General features: G+C 35.4%; 1 protein-coding gene across 2 annotated transcripts in view; it reads left to right on the forward strand.

Annotated features, from left to right (window-relative positions):
- Window positions 1-19,521, forward strand: part of SKAP1 (src kinase associated phosphoprotein 1) — a 312,394-nt gene that overhangs the window by 22,434 nt on the left and 270,439 nt on the right. For both annotated transcript variants that reach the window (XM_053570461.1, XM_053570462.1), the window contains exon 2: window positions 11,785-11,890. In XM_053570461.1, coding sequence (XP_053426436.1) covers window positions 11,785-11,890 — 106 coding nt within the window. The remainder of the gene's footprint in view (window positions 1-11,784; window positions 11,891-19,521) is intronic.

Here is a 19,521-nt window from a genome sequence, read left to right on the forward strand (position 1 = left end):
AGGATTTTGTATTTTTGTGTGTATAGTTTGATAAGTTTTGCTTTTTATTTATTTGTTTATTTTTTGCAGTTTTTGGCTGGGGCTGGGTTTGAACCCACCACCTCCAGCATATGGGGCCAGTGCTCTACTCCTTTGAGCCATAGGCACCACCCAAGTCTTGCTTTTTAAATTTTTTCTATTTCATCTAAGTTGTCAAATTTATTGGCAAAAAATGTTAATAATATTTCCTTATTATTTTGACTTCTATGGGATTTTTCATAATATCCCTTCTATATTCTTGATATAGGTAATTTGTATTTTTTCCCCTTTGATGAATCTTGTTAGGGGGTTATCAAATTTATTTATCTTTTTTTTTTTTTTTTTTTGAGACAGAGTTCTACTTTGTGCCCTGAGCAGAGTGCAATGGTGTTGTAGCTCACTGCAACCTCAGACTTGGGCTGTGGGCATCCTGCTGCCTCAGCCTCTGAAGCCTCTGGGATTATAGGTGCTCGCCACAGGTGACCAGCTGGGTTTTTTCATTTTTTTCATGAGTCAGGGTCTCACTCTCGCTCAGACAAGCCTCAATCTCCTGAGGTCAACCAATCCTCCCACCTCAGCCTCCCACTGTGCTGGGATTACAGGCGTGAGCCACCACGCCTGGCAAATTTATTTATCATTTTAAAGAACCAACAAATATTTTCTGATTTCTATTTAACTGATTTCTTCTGTAATTTTTATTATGTTCTTTCTCTTACTTAGAGCTTGATTTGCTCTTCTTTTTCTAGTTTCTTTTTTTTTTTTTTGAGACGGAGCCTCAAGCTGTTGCCTTGGGTAGAATGCTGTGGTGTCACAGTTCACAGCAACCTTGAACTCCTGGGCTCAAGCGATTCTCCTGCCTCTGCCTCCCAAGTAGCTGGGACTACAGGCGCCTGCCACAACGCCTGGCTATTTTTTGTTGCAGCCATCATTTTTGTTTGGCAGGCCCAGGCTCGATTTGAACTCGCCAGCTCAGGTGTATGTGGCTGGTGCCTTAGACACTTCAGCCACAGGCGCTGAGACTTTTTCTAGTTTCTTAAAGTGAAAACTTAGATCATTGATTTTTAAACCATTTTTCCTCTCTAATACAAGCATTTAAAGCTATACATTTCCCGTAAGTGTGGATTTAACTGCATCCTACAAATTTTGATGTTGTATTTTACAATCATCCAATTTGAAATATTTACTGTATTCAGAGAAGAATATTTATTTCTTCTTTGATCTATGTTACTTGAAATTATTGAAGCTTTTTAGATATCTTACTATTATTATTTCCTTTGTGATTGGAAAACATTCATACTTTGCAAGGTTTTATATTTTTAACATTTATTAAGACTTATTTTCCATGATGTTATGGCACATCTCTTGGGGGTGGGACCCAATTACAAGAGGACAATTACATTTATCTAGCAAATGTGATCAGTATAATCTAATTCTTTGTACCCTCAATGAATTCCAAACAATAAAAAAAATAAAATTAAGAAAAGGACTTATTTTGTGGCCTAGAGTGTGGAATATTTTTGTGGACATTCCATGTCCACTTGAAATTCTGCAGTCATGGGATGTAGTGTTCTATGAATGTCAATTAGGTCAAAGCAGTTGATTGGCTCCTCTATATCCTTATCAATTATTTGTCTAGTTGCTCTATTGGTTTCTAATGATCATGGGCATGTCTTTTGCTTATTTTAGTTCTGTTGGAGTTTGCTTCAAGTAAGTGTATATTTTGAGCTCATCTCTTATGTGTATCCACATTTATGATTTATGATTGTTACAACTTCCGGATGACTCAGTCCTTTTTTCATTATGAAATAGCCCTCATTATCTCTGGTAATACTTCTTGTCTTGAAGTATTTTGTCTGACCTTGATATAACCATTCCATCTTTTTTATGCTTACAGTATAAAAAGTTATACTGTAACTTTTTCCACTTTTTTATTTTCTGCCTATATGTGTCATTATGTTTAAAGTGTGTCTCTTGTAGACAGCATGTCACTGGGTCTTGGTTTTTATTTAGCCAAATATTCCGTGCTTTTAAATTAGACTATTGTTATGGATGGATGTAGGGTCTACCGTTTTACTATCTTTTTCCAATTGTCACCTTTTCTTTTTTGAAACCAAGTCTCCCTTTGATGCCGTTGGTAGAGTGCTGTGTTGTCATAGCTCACAACAATCTGATCCTCTTGGGCTCAAGTGATTCTGTTGCTTCAGCCTCCCGAGTAGCTGGGACTGCAGATTCCCGAAACAATGCCTAGCTATTTTTATTTTTATTTTTATTTTTTATTTTATTTATTTTTTATTTTTTGAGACAGAGTCTCACTATGTCACCCTCAGTAGAGTGCTGTGGTGTCACAGCTCATAGCAACCTCTTAGGCTTAAGCGATTCTCTTGCCTCAGCCTCCCAAGTAACTGGGACTACAGGTGCCAGCTACACTGCCTGCTATTTTTTGTTGTAGTTGTCATTGTTGTTTAGCTGGCTCAGGCTGGGTTCGAACTCACCAACCTCCGTGTATGTGGCTGATGCTGTAAGCACTGTGCTATGGGCACTAAGCCAATTTTTAGAGACAGGTTTTTGCTCTGGCTCAGGCTGGTCTCGAGCTCCTGAGCTCAAGCAGTCTACCTGCCTTGGCCTCCCAGAGTGCTAGGATTATACACGGTGAGCCACAGCACCCAGCTATGTCACTTTTTTTTATATTAGCCTTAAAAAAAAAAATCAAATGTTTCTTAGTATTACATTTTAATTTTTCTAGTTTTTTAATCTGTACTTCTTTATTTTGCTTGTTAGGGTTGCTGCAGTGATTAGATCATGTTTCTTATCACAGTTCACTTCGAGTTGATATCATACCACAAAAGGGGTTTCGTTTACTCCCCCTTCCTCATCTTCTGTATTACTGTTATATGTTTTGTGTGTACGTATGTTATAAACTGTGCATTGCAAGTGTTATAATTTGTCCTTTAAATTTGCCTGCTATTTCTTGGAGAAATTAAGAAGAGACAAATGATGTTTTAAATTTACTCATATATTTAGCATTTTGGGACTCCTATAGATGTTTCCCTCTGTTGTCAGTTCACTTCAGCATGGTGAGCTTCCTTTATATTTCTTTTATTGCAAATTTCCTAGCAAAATATTTTTTCAGTTTGTTTTTTGGGGGGGAGGGTGGGAGGACAGAGTCTCACTTTGTCACACTAGGTAGAGTGCTATGGCATCATAGCTCATAGCAACCTCAAACTCTTGGGCTCAAGTGATCCCCTTGCGTCAGCCTCCTGAGTTGCTGGGACTACAGACACCTACCACAACACTTGGCTATTTTTTTTAGAGACGGGGTCTTGCTCTTGCTTTGGCTAATCTTGAACTCATGAGCTCAGGCAATCCACCCACCTCGGCCTCCCAGAGTGCTGGGATTACAGGCCTGAGCCACCGTGCCCGGCCTATTCAGTTTTTGTTTATCTGAAAAATGTCTTCCTTTTTGCCATCGTATTTTGACAGCCATTATCACTGGATATAGAATTTTGAGTTGACATGGTTTTGTTTTTCCTTTTTCCTTTCAACACTTTAAATATGTCATTCTAGTGTCTTTTGGCCTCCCTTATATGGCTTTCCTTCTTATCATTGTTCTCCTATAAGTAATAGGTCATTTTCTCTGACTGCTTTGAACTTTTTCTCTTTCTCTTTGGTTTTCAGCATTTTGACTGTAGAGTGCCTAAGTGCCTATGTTTAGTTATCTTGGTATTTATTCTACTTGAGTTTCACTTAACTTCTTCAATCTAAAAATTAATATTTTCCACTAAATTGGAAATTCTTTTTTTTTCCAAGCCTCAAGCTGTCGCCCTGGGTAGAGTGCAGTGGCATCACAGCTCACAGCAACCTCAAACTCCGGGGCTCAAGCGATTCTCCCGCCTCTGCCTCCCAAGTAGCTGGAACTACAGGGGCCTGCCACAACGCCTGGCTATTTTTTTGGTTGCAGCTGTCATTGTTGTTTGGTGGGCCCGGGCTGGATTTGAACCTACCAGCTGAGGTGTATGTGGCTGGCGCCCTAGCCGCCTGAGCCACAGGCACTGAACCTGGAAATTCTTTTTTTCTGGTACATTTTCTATCCTATTCTGTTTTTGGTCTTCTTTTGGGACACCAATTATATGTAAGTTGTAACTTTTGATGTTGTCTACAGACCACTAAATTTTTGCCCCAGGGTACTCCCCAGCCATTTCACATCTCATGCAATGGGAGTATGCTTAGGTAAGAAACTATATAACCACAAAGCTCATCCTGCAGTATCTGTCTTTTCAGGATCAAATCCCTTCTGCCTGCATTTGATAGCTGTTCAGTGCCTTAAAATAGTTATTTTTTATATTTTGTTCAATGTTGACAATTTTTATCTGTGAGAAAGTTAGTCCAGTGCACCAATTCTATTACCTGGAAAACTATTGATTTTTAAAATTTTTATCTTCTGGATACTCTACTGAATTCTTAACAATTTTTAAAGAGTTTTCAAATTGATGGTTTTGTGTGGTTGTCATTTCTGCACATAATGACATTTTCTCCTCTTCTTAGAGGCTTCTTTTTGTCTAAATCTACAGAAAATTCTAATCCATAGTGGAGGATGGCACCTGTGGCTCAAAGGAGTAGGGCGCCGGCCCCATATGCCATAGGTGGAGGGTTCAAGCCCAGCCCTGGCCAAAAACTGCAAAACATAAAAAAATAAAATAAATAAAATCAGACATTTCATATAAAAAAAAAAACCCCATTTGATGGAGGTTTTACCATTTATCAGAACATGTCTACAGACTTTCTGTCAACTGATTAAAAAAATATATAATGAATTAATAATATTGAAACACATTTATATTTCCAGGATAAACTTATTAAATTTCTTTCAATATACTACTAGGTTTGATTTCCTAGTATTTTACTTAGGAGTTTTGCCTCTATATTAACATTAAACTGATTACTTTTTGTGTTGTCTTTCTTTTTTTTTTTTTTGAGACAGAGTCTTGCTTTGTTGCTCTCAGTAGAGTACTACGGTGTCATAGCTCACAGCAACCTCCAGCTCTTGGGCTCAAGCAATTCTCTTGCCTCAGCTTCCCAAGTAGCTGGGACTACAGGTGCCTGCCACAACACCCAGGTATTTTTTTGGAGACAAGGTCACACTCTGGCTCAGGCTGGTCTCGATCCCACGAACTCAGGCAATCCACCTGCCTCAGCCTCCCAAGTGCTAGGATTACAGGCATGAGCCACCATGCCTGGCCCTGTGTTGTCTTTAGAATTGGGGTTTGGCTAGCTTTTACCAAATATTTGAGCTTTTCCTCTTTTTCTTTTGTGTTGTTTTTTAGAATTGGGATTATGCTAGCTTTTGCTAAATATTTGAGCCTTCCCTCTTTTTCTATGCTCTGGGATAGTTTATGTAGAATGAGAATATTTTTCTTACTTAAAAGTTTGAAAAACATGTGTAAAACTGTCTACACTTGAATGGCAACCTTCCTCCCCACCCCCCCGTTTACTAGCTTATTCAGTATTGAGGTTTTTCATTTCTTAATTCAGTTTTAGAAATTTGTGTTTTTCTCAGCAACTATTTCATCGAAAATTTCAGATTTATTTGCATGTGATTTCATCTTGTTTACGTGGCACTTAACTTTTGAAAATAGCTTTTTAAAGGAGTAAAATGATCCCCCCATAACAAAACTTAAATTGTACCTAAAAATATAAACACAAAAATTAAAAAAATTGGAATCTTACAACTTTTATAAAATATTTTATTATTTTTCTAAAAGTAATAATTCTTTGTTGCTCCTTTTTATTCTAATTTTTATATATTTTAGTTTCTCTCCTTTTTTTCTTGGTTGCATTTGCTAATAGTTTATCAATGTATTCAATTTCTTCTTCACTTCTGGAAAATCCTGGCTCTCACACTTACTTAGCATTTATACCTTTCCCCACCTATTTTTAAGGTTAGTGGTTTTTAACCACTAAGTTGTACAATGGAACCCTTTCATGAAATAAAATCTTATGTGAAATCTCCGTGTATAAAACAGATAAAAGGCAAGTACTTGTGACTAAAGCAAAGGAGAATGAGGGGAAGGAAGGGAATTTCCCACTCCTTCTCTTCCTTAGCAGAGGCTTATGACTGTGAAGAGCACTGTTAGAAAACCCCTGTTCTGATTCATTAATTTCTGCTTTTATCTTTATTGTTTCCTTCTTCCTGTGTTCCATAGACTTGTTTTGTTACTGTTTTCTGATTTCTTAAGTTTGCTGCTTATTTTTATTGTTTCTTATTTAACATTGAAAATAGTCAAATCTACAAGTTTGTCACTGTGCAATTCTGGTCATAATTTATAATATTTTTTCTTTTTCTTGTGATACAGAGTCTTACTCTGTTACCTCAGGCTAGAGTGCCATGGCATCTCACAACAACCTCAAACTCCTGAGTTCAAGTGATCCTCATACCTCAGTCTCTCAAGTACCTGTGACTAAAGATGCCCACCAAAATATCTGGCTAATTTTTCTATTATTATTTCTTATTATTATATATATTAATATATATACTATAATGCTAATATACTAATATATATTATATCTAATATATATTAATATATTAAATATATATTTACATATATAAAATATATATGTGTGTATATATATATTTTTTACATATATATTAGAAGAGAGGGGGTCTAATTCTTGCTCAGGTTAGTTGGTCTCAAACTCCTGAGCTCAAGGGATCCTCCTGCCTCAACCTCTCAAAGTGCTAGGATTGTAGGTGTGAGCCACTATACTTAGTCTCTTATAATATTTTATATAGATTATTTTCTCCTTAGGTGGTATTTATAATTATAATTTTTGAGTTTCACATTGACTCGTGATATATATAGGAGTGTGTTTTTTCAGTGTCTAACTGTGGAGGATTTTGTTTACTCTTTTTTTTTTAAATTAAATCATAGCTATGTAAAATAATGCAATCATGATTGTTTACTCTTTTTAATATTAAATTCTGGTTTTATTTCATTGTGGCCATAAAATAAAGTCTTCCTAATTTTAAGTTTTTAAGAAATTATTGCCGTTTCTTTGTAATCCAGTGTTTGATCAATTTTTATAGATTTTCCATGGCAGTTTATAAAATATGTATTCTGTTTTTAGGTTACAAAATTTAGTTCACTCTTTTTATTTTTTATTTATTTATTTTTTTAAGTTTAAATCTTTTTTTTTATTAAATCATAGCTGTGTACATTAATGAGATCATGGGGTACAATGTGCTGGTTTTATATACAACTCTCTTTATCTTTCTTATTTATTATATTTGAATCCTCTGTATTTACACTGTCCAATGTATTAGCCGCTCTCTCTATGTGGCTATTGAGGATTTAAAATGTGATCAGTCTGAATGGAAATGTGTTGTAAGTGTAAAATGCATACAGAGTTTTGAAGATATAGGGCAAAAAAAGCAAAATGGCCCAGTAATTTTTTTATATTGATTGCATATTGAATTGGGTATGTTGGGTTAAATAGAAAATTGAACATCATTAAAATTAATTCATCCCTTTTATTCATAGTTTTAAAAATGAGGCTATGAAAAATTTAAAATGACTTGTGTAGCTCAAATTCTGTTTCTATTGGATAGCACTCTGTATCATTCTTTATTTTGTCCATGACTAGTAATGGCATTAAAATTGTCTTTTCAAGGATTTCTGTTTATATTTCTCACAATTTCACTATATGTGTGTGTGTGTATTTATCTTTTTTTTGAGATAGGATCTTACTCTGTTGCTCAGACTAGTGTATAATGGCATCAGTCTAGCTCACTGCAACGTTAAATACCTGGTCCTCCTGCCTGAGGACCTCCTGAGTAGTGCACTATAGACACGTGCCACCAGGCTTGGCTAACTTTTTCTATTTTTTGTAGAGATGGGTGTCTCATTCTTGCTCAGGCTGGTCTCGAACTCCTGATCACAAGTGATCCTCCCTTAGCCTCCCACGGTTCTAGGATTACAGGCATGAGCCATTGTGCCAGGCCTCAATGTATATGTTTTAGTACTATGTTATTTAGCACATAAGAGTTCATTTCTATTGTGGATTGTACTTTGTATCAAGTAGAATAACCATCTTTGGCCTGTTTTAAATTGTTCCTTAAATTCTACTTTGATATGAATTACTGACATTCTTGCTTTTAAAAAATTGCTTAGAATACTTTATGCACTCTCTTCTTTTAATTTCATTTTTATTTATTTCAGGTGAGTATGTTTTAAATAGTAATTAAATTTATTTTTTGATATGGTGTGAAAGTCTTTGCTTTTAATATGAGAGTCTAACTTTTCACAATTATTGTCATCAATGACAATGTCATCAATATACTATTATTTTATAAGTTCAATTTTATGCTATTTTTCTATATTTTCTTATATTAAATATTTTCTTTTTTTTTTTTATTGTTGGGGATTCATTGAGGTTACAAGAAACCAGGTTATACTGATTGCATTTGTTAGGTAAAGTCCCTCTTATAATCGTGTCTTGCTCTCAAAAGGTGTGTCACACACCAAATATATTAAATATTTTCAATACTTTAATTCTACTTTTATTACATTTGTGTTTTGAAAAATCATAGTCAAACCCATTTTCTTCAGTTATTATTGTCAAGAATAGAATAGCACCTAGCATTTCTCTTGGGTACATAACTGGTACTAGAGTTGCTGGATCGTGTGGTAACCTTCTATTTAGCTTTTTGAGGAAATGCCAGACTATCTTTCAAAGTGGTTGCACCATTTTACATCCCTACCAGCAATAAATGAGGTTTCTAATTCATCTATGTCTTCAACAACACTCATTATTTGTTTTCTCTTTGACTATAGCCATCATAGTGTATATGTCTTTATGGTTTTCCCTGACGGCTGAAAATTTCACAGATGACCAATGATGTTAAGCATCTTTTTCTGGGCTTACTCACCATTTGTATATCTTCTTTGGAGAATTCAGTTCCTTTGTTCCTTCTTTGTCTATTCAGTTCCTTTGTTCATTTTTAAATAGGGTTATTTGTTTTACTGAGCTATAAGAGTTTGTATGTATTCTACATACACATCTCTTATCAGCCATAAAAACTTTAATTTTGTGGGTTGTCTTTGTACTTTCCTGATGGTATCCTTTGAGTTTTTAAAGGATAGTTTTTAAATTTGGGGTATGCTCAGTTTGTCTATTTTTTTTCTCTTGGTGTCATATCTGAGAAACCACTGACTAAGGTCACAAAGACTTATACCTGTTTTTGTCTAAGAGTTTATAGTTTTAGATCTCACATTTAGATCTTTGATCTCCATTTTGGGTTTATTTTTTGTATATAGTGTGAGATAGGCATCCAACTTCATTCTTTTGCATGCTAGTACTATATTGTCTTGATTGCTATAGCTTTTATAGTAAGTTTTGAAACCAGAAACTGTGAATCCTTCAAATTTGTTTTTCTCTTTCAAAAATTTTTTGGCTTTTCTGGGTTCCTTAAATTTCCAAATTGATTTGGGGATCAGCTTGTCAATTTATACCAAAAAAAAAAAAAAAGCCAGCTAAGATCTTCAGAGGGATTATATTGAATCTTCAGATCAATTTGGGGAGTTACTGCCATCTTAACTATCACAAACATGAGATATCTGCTTAGATTTTCTTTAATTTCTTTCAATAATATTTTGTAGTTTTCAGAATTTAAATTTTGCATTTTTTAGTTAAAATTTATTCTGAAGTATTTAATTCTTTTAAATGCTATCTTAAATGGAATTTTCTTAATCTCATTTTTAGTTTTTTCTTACTACTATATAGAAACACAGTTGATTTTTTTTTTTTGTATGTTGATCTTGATGCTGAAAACTTGCTGAGCTCTTTTATTAGTTTTAATAGTTTTTTTTAAGTGAATTATTTGGGGTTTTCTGTATACGAGATCATGTCATCTGCAAATAGAGACAGCTTTACTTCTTCCTTTCCAATCTGGATGGTATCCATATTCATTTAATTTTCTTGCTTGATCACCCTGGCTAGCGTCATCAGTACAATGTTCAGTGTAAGTGGTGAGAACAGACATCCGTGTCTTGGTCCTAATCTTAGGAACAGGAGGACACTGTTCAGTCTTTAACCATTAAGTACAATGTTTACTGTGGGTGTTTTCGTAAATGCTCTTTGAGGAAGCTTCCTTTTATTTCTAGTTTGTTGAGTATTTTTGTCATGAAGGGCTAATAAATTATTTTGTCAAATGCTTTTTCTGTGTTTGTTGAGATGATCATGTGGTCTTTATCCTTTATCCTATTATAATGAAGTATGTATTGCATGAATATCATCTCAGATGACATTAATTTTTGCTTTTTAATTCAATTTACCAGTTTCTTCATTCTTTAGAGTTCAAAGGACCGTGGAAGAACTCATTAAATGACATATGCCATAGATGCAATGCAGGGTTTGGATGTTGATGATGGTTCTTTGTGAAATTTTCAATTTCTAGGCCTTGGTATCATCAAAAGTCCTAGTGGTGACTATCTAGGATTTTTTGCTTGGTGTTGTTGAGTGGTGTGAATGTAAAATAAATTTTTAGGCGTGCTTATGTAACCCATCTCTGTAAGTTTATAGCATTATTTTGATAATATAGATGATACAATGTCATATTTCAGGCACAATTTTTTGGAGGTAGAAAATTTTAACTGTATTACTTATATGTTTTTTGGGGATGATAAACCTTTTGTGTAGAATAAAGCGTGTAGCTAGTATGTCTGGCAGTTGTAATTATTAACAATGTATTTTGTCTTTGAAAATTTATAGACTTCCCAACTTCTTCCTTCAACATAACATGATTTGTTTCATATTATGTACTTTCATCATGTCCCTATTTTATAGTGTATATTCGTATTAATTGCAGTTTCCTTCTCTTGGGCACATTTTTCTTTTCCATGTGAGTTCCTTCACTTGGTTGCAATGTCATTTTCATTGATGATGCATCTCCTAATTAATGCTTCTTCTTTGAATGCCTGCCCTTTGGTTCTTGATTTTTGCAGTTCAGTTCTATTTTTTTTTTTTTATTAAATCATAGCTGTGTACATTGATATATTCATGGTGCATCATTCACTAGCTTCACAGACCGTTTGCCAAGTTTCAAATATACCCTTGTAAAATGCACGGCTGGTGTAATCCCACCAATCCCCTTCAGTTCTATTTTTTATTTCAGCTCTATTTACTGCTATTTCTTTCTAGCTTCTATTGGCCTGTGACCTTCTGTGACTTATTTGTAATAGTTATGTTTATGAAATTGACCATCCATCCTCTGTTATCAGATATAATTAATATGTAAATGTTTCTTTAAAATGGCTTAGAACTTCACCCTGGAAGTGAGAACAATGTTACCTAAAAAGTGTACCCTAATATTAATTTGAAAAAATAAAAAAAAACTCAAAAAAATTGCTTAGAAAGTAGTCATTTTTTGTGGTTAATACTATATGTGATAGCTTTCTAAATTCATAGAAAGTTCTTAAATTATTAGAATATGTCACAAGCATATATAAAATTTTAGCTATTTATACATAATATAAAATTTACATAACAGAAAATTCAAAGTATACATAATATACATTATATAAAATATACATAAGATAAAAACTACCATTTAACTATTATTAAGTGTACAGTTCTGTGGCACTAAGCACATTCACACAGTTCTGCAACTATCAAATTTTTAAAGAGGAAAAAATACCCATTTCTTAATCTTTTAGATTTTTCCTTTTTCTCCCATAGTCTTCTATTCTTTTGATCAATTCTCCTTTTCTTTAGATACTGAAGAGTTCCTGGGAGAAGGTTTGCGGAATGAGAACCTCAGTACTATTGCGAGGGACCACAGAGACCATATTCTACGGGGCTTTCAGCAAATCAGAACCAGGTTTGTGTATAAACTAGTTCTAATATTCTTTTTCATAAGATTTAAAGTAATTTGTAATCTGTAAAATCTACTTTAATAATGTATAAATTAACAAGGTAAGACACACCTATCATAGTTTTTTATACTTAATAGAAGCTTGATAAATATTTACTGAACTGAATTGGAGGCAGGCCAGCGTAATATAGTTTATCAAAATAAAAATGTTTTGATGATTATGGATGCATCTTAAAATAATTATTCTGCTTTTAGTTTTAGATTTTTATGTTGGCATTTATTAATCATTTTTGCATTTAACTAAAAAAAAAATGGTGAAAGCTAAACATTATGCTTGTCCAAATTACCAACAGAAAGGTCTTAGGCAGTATGAGATTTTTGGTACTGGTTTTGCTTCCACATCCTCTTCCCCAATTGAAAAAAAAAAAAACAACAACTTAAATCAGACTTACCCAGTTGATTCTTTGACTGTGTTGGAATGTTGTAGTCCCAGACTGGTTAGAATATCATCCTCATTGTGTTTTTGTGCTTTTGTTCTTTTCTTTTTTTTTTAAATTTGAGACTGTGCCTTAATTTGTTCATTTTAGAATGTGAGCATCTCACAGATGTATACACTTCCTTGGGGGAGAAAGAAATCAAAACTTTCCTTTACAATATGTATTCTGAACACCTATTGCTTGAAATGGGTAACTGAATGAGAGTTGGGGATAAGTGAGTATTATTTTAGCTTTTTCTAACCTGGTAGCCATGTGATTCAGAATGTTTCAACTCAGCACTCTTAGAAAAGGAAGTGCATCTGCAGGGTTGTGGTTGGGATTTAATTTGCATGGCCTACCTGTTCTTAGCATTTACTCTAAAAACCTCATTGAAACGCCTTAGAAAAGAGAATTTTATCCTTTAGAAGGGCACAGCTGGAATCTATTCCCTTCAGGAATGTGAGAGAACCTCAGGAGATACCCTGCTGGATCTTCATCGATCTTTCCTGCTGGCTAATTAAGCATCACTTTGACTCAGCAACAGGGGACTGTGTAATTATCAGCCTGGGTTGCCCTGAATAATTGAAACAATGGAGAAGATGGGAGCTCTTTTCAAAAGTGGGAATATCTATAATTTTTGGTAGGCTGGAAGGGTATTTAAAACAAACTTCTCCATAATATTACTTTATTAGCAGATACATTTAGGCTTAGTTGTGTACCTGGAGTCTTAGTTGATAACCTATAGAATTTTTTATTTTCACACGTTTGCCTCTGTATTATATGATTACCGTAAGGAACAAAGGTAGAATTATTTTTAATTGTATTTCTTATAGGGAAAGGGATGCCCTAAGCATAAAGATATATGTGGTGGTTCTATTGGTATAAATCTGTGATACAGGATGCAAAAAACAATTTTAATACATTTGTAGGGACATGTATACAATGAGGAGGAATTTTTCTTTCCCCTCTGTGTACCATAGCAGTGGGAAACGGCTGAATTTCAGTCTTAAGTTTGTAATAAAAGGCACATTTGTGATAATTCACATAACTCATTACTGCCAGTTGCACATTACTTCTTAATCCTATTTTTAAATTAATGCACACATGCACATATGCACACAGGCAGAAGCTGTTTGTTCTCAAAGAACTTTCTGTGTGGTTTGTGGGGTAGACATTCAGGAAATAATCATCAGGAGCCTTAGAAAATATCTGTGCTGTTGATGGGAGCGTTCTGTTCATTGATTTGTTGCAAGAAAGATGACACTTTACGTAGAATTTCATAATTATCAGATCACTGAGGAAATGAGGAGCCAGAAACTAGATACTATGCAAGAGAATGGAAAAATGAGGCTTTCCTTTGGCAAGCTGTTTGAAATTGCCTTCCATACACCCATTTAATCATCATTCTGTTAATGTAACCCTTGTTTTACTGAATCTTTTTCTTCAGCCATGTTGCCTCTATTGTCCACTTTATACCCAATGTTAACCACTTAGCGTGGGTTGATACTAATGGGTTTGAAGGTACTGAAAGCTTGCAAATGCTGGCCATATTTACTTGCATTGTGTGGCAAATTGGCAGTTATCAAACTTAGGAGTTAAATGTATATGGAAAATACATGAAGCATATAGTAACATGAAAAGAATTTAAGTTATTGAAAGTCACTAAAAAAGTTTTATGTTGGCTCGGCGTCTGTAACTCATTGAGTAAGGGCGCCAGCCACATACACCAAAGCTGGTGGGTTCGAGCCTGGCCTGGGCCTGCTAAACAACAACAACTGCAATAAAAAAAAAAAAAAACTGGGCGTTGTGGTGGGTGCCTGTAGTCCCAGCTACCTGGGAGGCTGAGGGAAGAGTGTCACTTAAGCCCAAGAATTGGAGGTTGCTGTGAGCTGTGACACCACAGCACTCTACCAAGGGTGGACACAGTGAGACTCTGTCTCAAAAAAAAAAGTTTTATGTTTAGGGTTGGGTACTGTAGCATAGTGCTTACGGCGCCAGCCACATGCACAACAATGACAACTGCAACAAAAAATAGTCAGGGGTTGTGGCAGGTGCCAATAGTCCCAGAGGCAAGAGAATTGCTTAAGTCCAAGTTCAATATGACTAAACATAAAACTTCTTTTATTTTTTGAGATAGCGTCTCACTATGTAGTAGAGTGCTGTGGTGTCACAGCTCACAGCAACCTCAAACTCTTGGGCTTAACACAGATTTAGTTTTAAAATAGGATTTAGCTTAAGAATATAATCTTTTTTTCCCCCTGCATTAGCACTGGAAACATCGGTACAAGAAGTAGCAAAATTAAAGAGCAGAAAGATGCTATGAGCAAATCTCTAAACTTTTGAGTAACAAAAATGTATTATTTTTACATTATATATTAATTCTTTTGATAAACACACTACATTTGGATGTGTTTTATTTGGGGGAAGTTTTTAAGCCTAATAACAAACACTTAGGAAAAGTCAAACTGTAATGATATTTATAATATACCACTTAAAACTCTTGCTCCCAAGAGTTTTATCAGACCAACCCCCTTGTCTTTCTTCCTATAATATAAAATACCAGAATTATATATTCTTAAACTAAATCCTATTTTAAAATTTATCTGTGTTAAGCCGAAGAGAAAACCTGAAATTCCCAAAGAAAGTCAGAATTATTTTTATGAGATTTTGTATTACTGTATCATGTTTCATGCAGAGCTGTAGGCTAGCCACCCATAAAAAGATACTATTACTGTATCATGTTTCATGCAGAGCTGTAGGCTAGCCACCCATAAAAAGATGCATTCAAGGACGGTGCCTGTGGCTCAGTGAGTAGGGCGCCGGCCCCATATGCCGAGGGTGGCGGGTTCAAACCTCAGCCCCGGCCAATACTGCAACCAAAAAATAGCCGGGCGTTGTGGCGGACGCCTGTAGTCCCAGCTACTCCGGAGGCTGAGGCAAGAGAATCGCTTAAGCCCAGGAGTTGGAGGTTGCTGTGAGCCGTGTGACACCACGGGACTCTACCCGAGGGCGGTACAGTGAGACTCTGTCTCTACAAAAAAAAAAAAAAAAAAGAAGATACATTCAAGATATTCTTTCAGCCTATACTTTAAATGTGCTAGGGTTTGTGCCATAACCCTGTTACACAAAGGTATTTCTTTCCATTTCAATATGCTATAAATCTACTTGTCTCTTTTTGGAACTCCTTTAGCATTATTAAGTTTCACAGAAGGAAATAATACTCCTAGTTTGTTTCCATTGGCTCTGGCCTTCACTTCCAACAGTGAGTGTAAACAACTAATTATCCCAAAAAGGGCCATCAAGAGAGAAATTAGCCATACTTCAATAATAAAAATATTCTATTTTCTTCATCCCTTCCCCCACTCTCAGTGTATTCTTGCTGTCTGATGGCCTCCACTGAATCAAACATTTAAGAAACTCTCTACTGTTTTTCCAAAGGTGTAAGAACACCCTCAAGTTTTTGAGCATAGAGCACGTCTGCTTCATTCCAGGTGTCTCACATCTGGTGCTAATCCTGCAGTGACCACCATAATAAAGCAGAAGGAGCCTTTGCCTGACTTTCATCCTAACTGTTCTCTAAAGAGCTCAATGAAAACTTGGACTCGAATGTGAAAGCTGTTAGTTTTTAGGGAGAAGGTTTAAATGAGGAGGCAGTTTGAAGAACAGCAATGAAAATCACAGTTCAGGACATCAAATACCACAACAGGGCTTCCTTGAAATCGCAGAAACTGCTATCTGTTTTTATTTTCTCCATGTGAACATGGAAAACAGCATCCTTCATTGGTAACACTTTAAAGCTGGAAAATGAGTACGTACAGATAGATACAGATATGATTTTTATTCTTTTGTTTTTTAAGTCTGTGTAAAGAGAACAGTTATGCTATTTATACCAAAAAACAGATGAGCATTTAGAGAACATCCATGAGTTTTGACACACTGTCATTTCCTGTGGTCACTCTAGGCAACAGAAAAGTGGCAAATGGCACATTATAACAGCTCTGACAGAGTCAGACCTGCCAGTTTACAGCAAGTCCACAACCATGGCAAATACCACTGAATTCTGAGCCAGCCAAAAAAATTAGGGCAAGCTCCTAGAGTTTACCAAGAATCAGAGGCAGTGATATTTTTATTTCTCTACCCTTTTCATTCTTGAGCAGCACAATACTGAGGAAGTAATTAAAGGAAGCAAGAAAACAACAAAGAGTGAGAGAGCTGTGAAATATATGTACATATATATGCATCTATCTGTTATAAAATATTGCTTTACTACAACTAAACATAAAACTTTTTTTTTTTTTTTTTGCAGTTTTTGGCCGGGGCTGGATTTGAACCCACCACCTCTGGCATATGGGGCCGGAGACCTACTCCTTTGAGCCACAGGCGCCGCTCCCCAATTTTTTTTGAGACAGAGTCTCACTATGTCACCCTCAGTAGAGTGATGTGGCACCACAGCTCACAGCAACCTCAAACTCTTGGGCTTAACACAGATTTAGTTTTAAAATAGGATTTAGCTTAAGAATATATAATTCTGGGGCGGCACCTGTGGCTGGCCGCATATACCGAGGGTGGTGGGTTCAAACCCAGCGCCGGCCAAACTGCAACAAAAAAATATCCGGGCATTGTAGTCCCAGCTACTCAGGAGGCTGAGGCAAGAGAATCGCCTAAACCCAGGAGTTGGAAGTTGCTGTGAGCTGTGAATCTATGACACTCTACCGAGGGTGATAAAGTGAGACTCTGTCCCTAAAAAAAAATTTTTTTTTCAAAAAAAAAATAAATAAATAAAAAAGAATATATAATTCTGGTATTTTGTATTATAGGAAGAAAGACAAGGGGTTGGTCTGATAAAACTCTTGGGAGCAAGAGTTTTTTTTTTTTTTGTAGAGACAGAGTCTCAGCTTATCGCCCTCGGTAGAGTGCCGTGGCTCACAGCAACCTCCAAATCCTTGGGCAGAGGTGATTCTCTTGACCCAGCCTCCCAAGTAGCTGGGACTACAGGCGCCCACCACAATGCCTGGCTAAGGAGCAAGAGTTTTAAGTAGTATATTATAAATATCATTACCATTAATTATGTAGAGAGTTTGACTTTTCCTAAGTGTTTGTTATTAAGCTTAAAAACTCCTCCCATATAAAACACATCCAAATGTAGTGTGCTTATCAAAAGAACTAATATATAATGTAAAAATAGTACATTTTTGTTACTCAAAAGTTTAGAGATTTGCTCATAGCATCTTTCTGCTCTTTAATTTTGCAGCTTCTTGTTCTGCAGTTTCTGTGCTAATGCAGAAAAAAAAAAGAGTAGGAGGTACTTGTATGATCTATCCACATTTAAGTAGTTCTGAAAAGGCTCAAAAGTCATAGCAATAATTTCACCACTTTTTGAAGGTTAGTAATTAATTTCTTCCTTTTTCAATCCTATCTTTCCCTCCCATCCTTAAAGGAAGAGAGAGAAAAAAAAAACAACAACTCAGCAACAACTTCAGCCCTATATCTCAACTGATTAGGAACATGCCAAATTTCTGTACTAGTTCTCTGTTATTTTGAATGTATGTTGAGATTTCATAATTGTGTAAAGATTTTGGGAATCTACTTCTCTAGGAGTGAGAAGTTATATATTTTTCTCTTTTAATTTGAAATACTTTATAGGTGAGACTTACATAGTTATTACCTGATGTTGATTTCTTGGCTTAACTTTTAAGAGCTAGAAGGGAAGATTATCTTATGTGTTTTTTTATGGCAAGTCTTTGTCCTTTCAAAATAGCCTTGAAATGAATTAACTCTCCTTAAAATAATTTTGTTTATTCTTTCACTTGTGAGACTATCTGGATTTGGTACTAGCTTCAAGAATAAATTGATCTATTTTTTTCTTTTATCCTGGGCCATTATGGTGGTATTAGTAAGCAGAAACTTCTTCCTTTGGGCTTCCCCCAAATAAATATTTTATATAAAGAACTATGACTCTGATATATAATAATATTATAGCATTTTTATGCTAAGTACTAGATGGATAAAAAAAAAAAAAACCCTCAAACTCCAGGGTTCAAATGATCCTCCTGCTTCAGCCTCCTAAGTAGCTGGGACTACAGGCACCACAATGCATGACTTTTTTTTTTTTTCTATTTTTTAGTAGAGGTAGGGTCTGGCTCTTGCTGAGGCTGGTCTCAAGCTCCTGAGCTCAAGGGATACTCCCATCTCAGGCTCCCAGAGTGCTAGGATTACTGGTGTGAGCCACCTTGTCCAACCTGTCCAATCATATTTCTACATGGCTGTCCACACTTTGTTAACCATATCCATAAAAATGGACAATTTTCCCTGTATCTTTGGGTCTTCATTCTAAGGCTTCTGGTTACATGTTAATAAAATGTTTATGCTCTTTCTTCAAAAAATAAAAGAAGAATTAAAAATATACAAAATAAGAAAAGCTTAGATCAATAAATTTGTTCCTTTCAAAACCTTTTTTATTAAAAAAGAGAAATAATTTTAAGGCTTCTGGTTACCTATTAATAAAATGTTTATGCCCTTTCTTCAAAAAAATAAAACAAGAAATAAAAATATACAAAATAAGAAAAGCTTAGATGAATAAATTTGTTCCTTTCAAAACTTTTATTTAAAAAGAGAAATAATTTTTTAAAGTAATATTTTCTCTGTGTAATACCAAGCATATAGTCATTGGTGGCCCAGAATAAATGTCTAATAATAAAACTGCACTTGTGTTATTTTAATTTTATATCTTTAAGATCTTAGATTGAATTTCAGGAAAATGTTTTTTTTTTTTTTGTGGAGACAGAATCTCACTTTATGGCCCTTGGTAGAGTGCCATGGCATCACACAGCTCACAGCAACCTCCAGCTCCTGGGCTGAAGCGATTCTCTTGCCTCAGCCTCCCGAGTAGCCGGGACTACAGGTGCCCGCCACAGCACCCGGCTATTTTTTTTTGTTGTTGTTGCAGTTTGGCCGGGGCTGGGTTTGAACCCGCCACCCTCGGCATATGGGGCCGGCGCCCTACTCACTGAGCCACAGGCGCCGCCCTAGGAAAATGTTTTTTTAAGGAAGTTTTTAGATCACTTGCAAAACTAGATCATGTATAATTCTTGCTAGTACTGAGTTCCTCATTCATAATAACATGTTCTATCAAGAGTATAAAAGAATTTTGCAGTGTGACCT

Source organism: Nycticebus coucang, chromosome 18 (genome assembly GCF_027406575.1).
Source record: "Nycticebus coucang isolate mNycCou1 chromosome 18, mNycCou1.pri, whole genome shotgun sequence".
Lineage (NCBI taxonomy): Eukaryota > Metazoa > Chordata > Mammalia > Primates > Lorisidae > Nycticebus > Nycticebus coucang.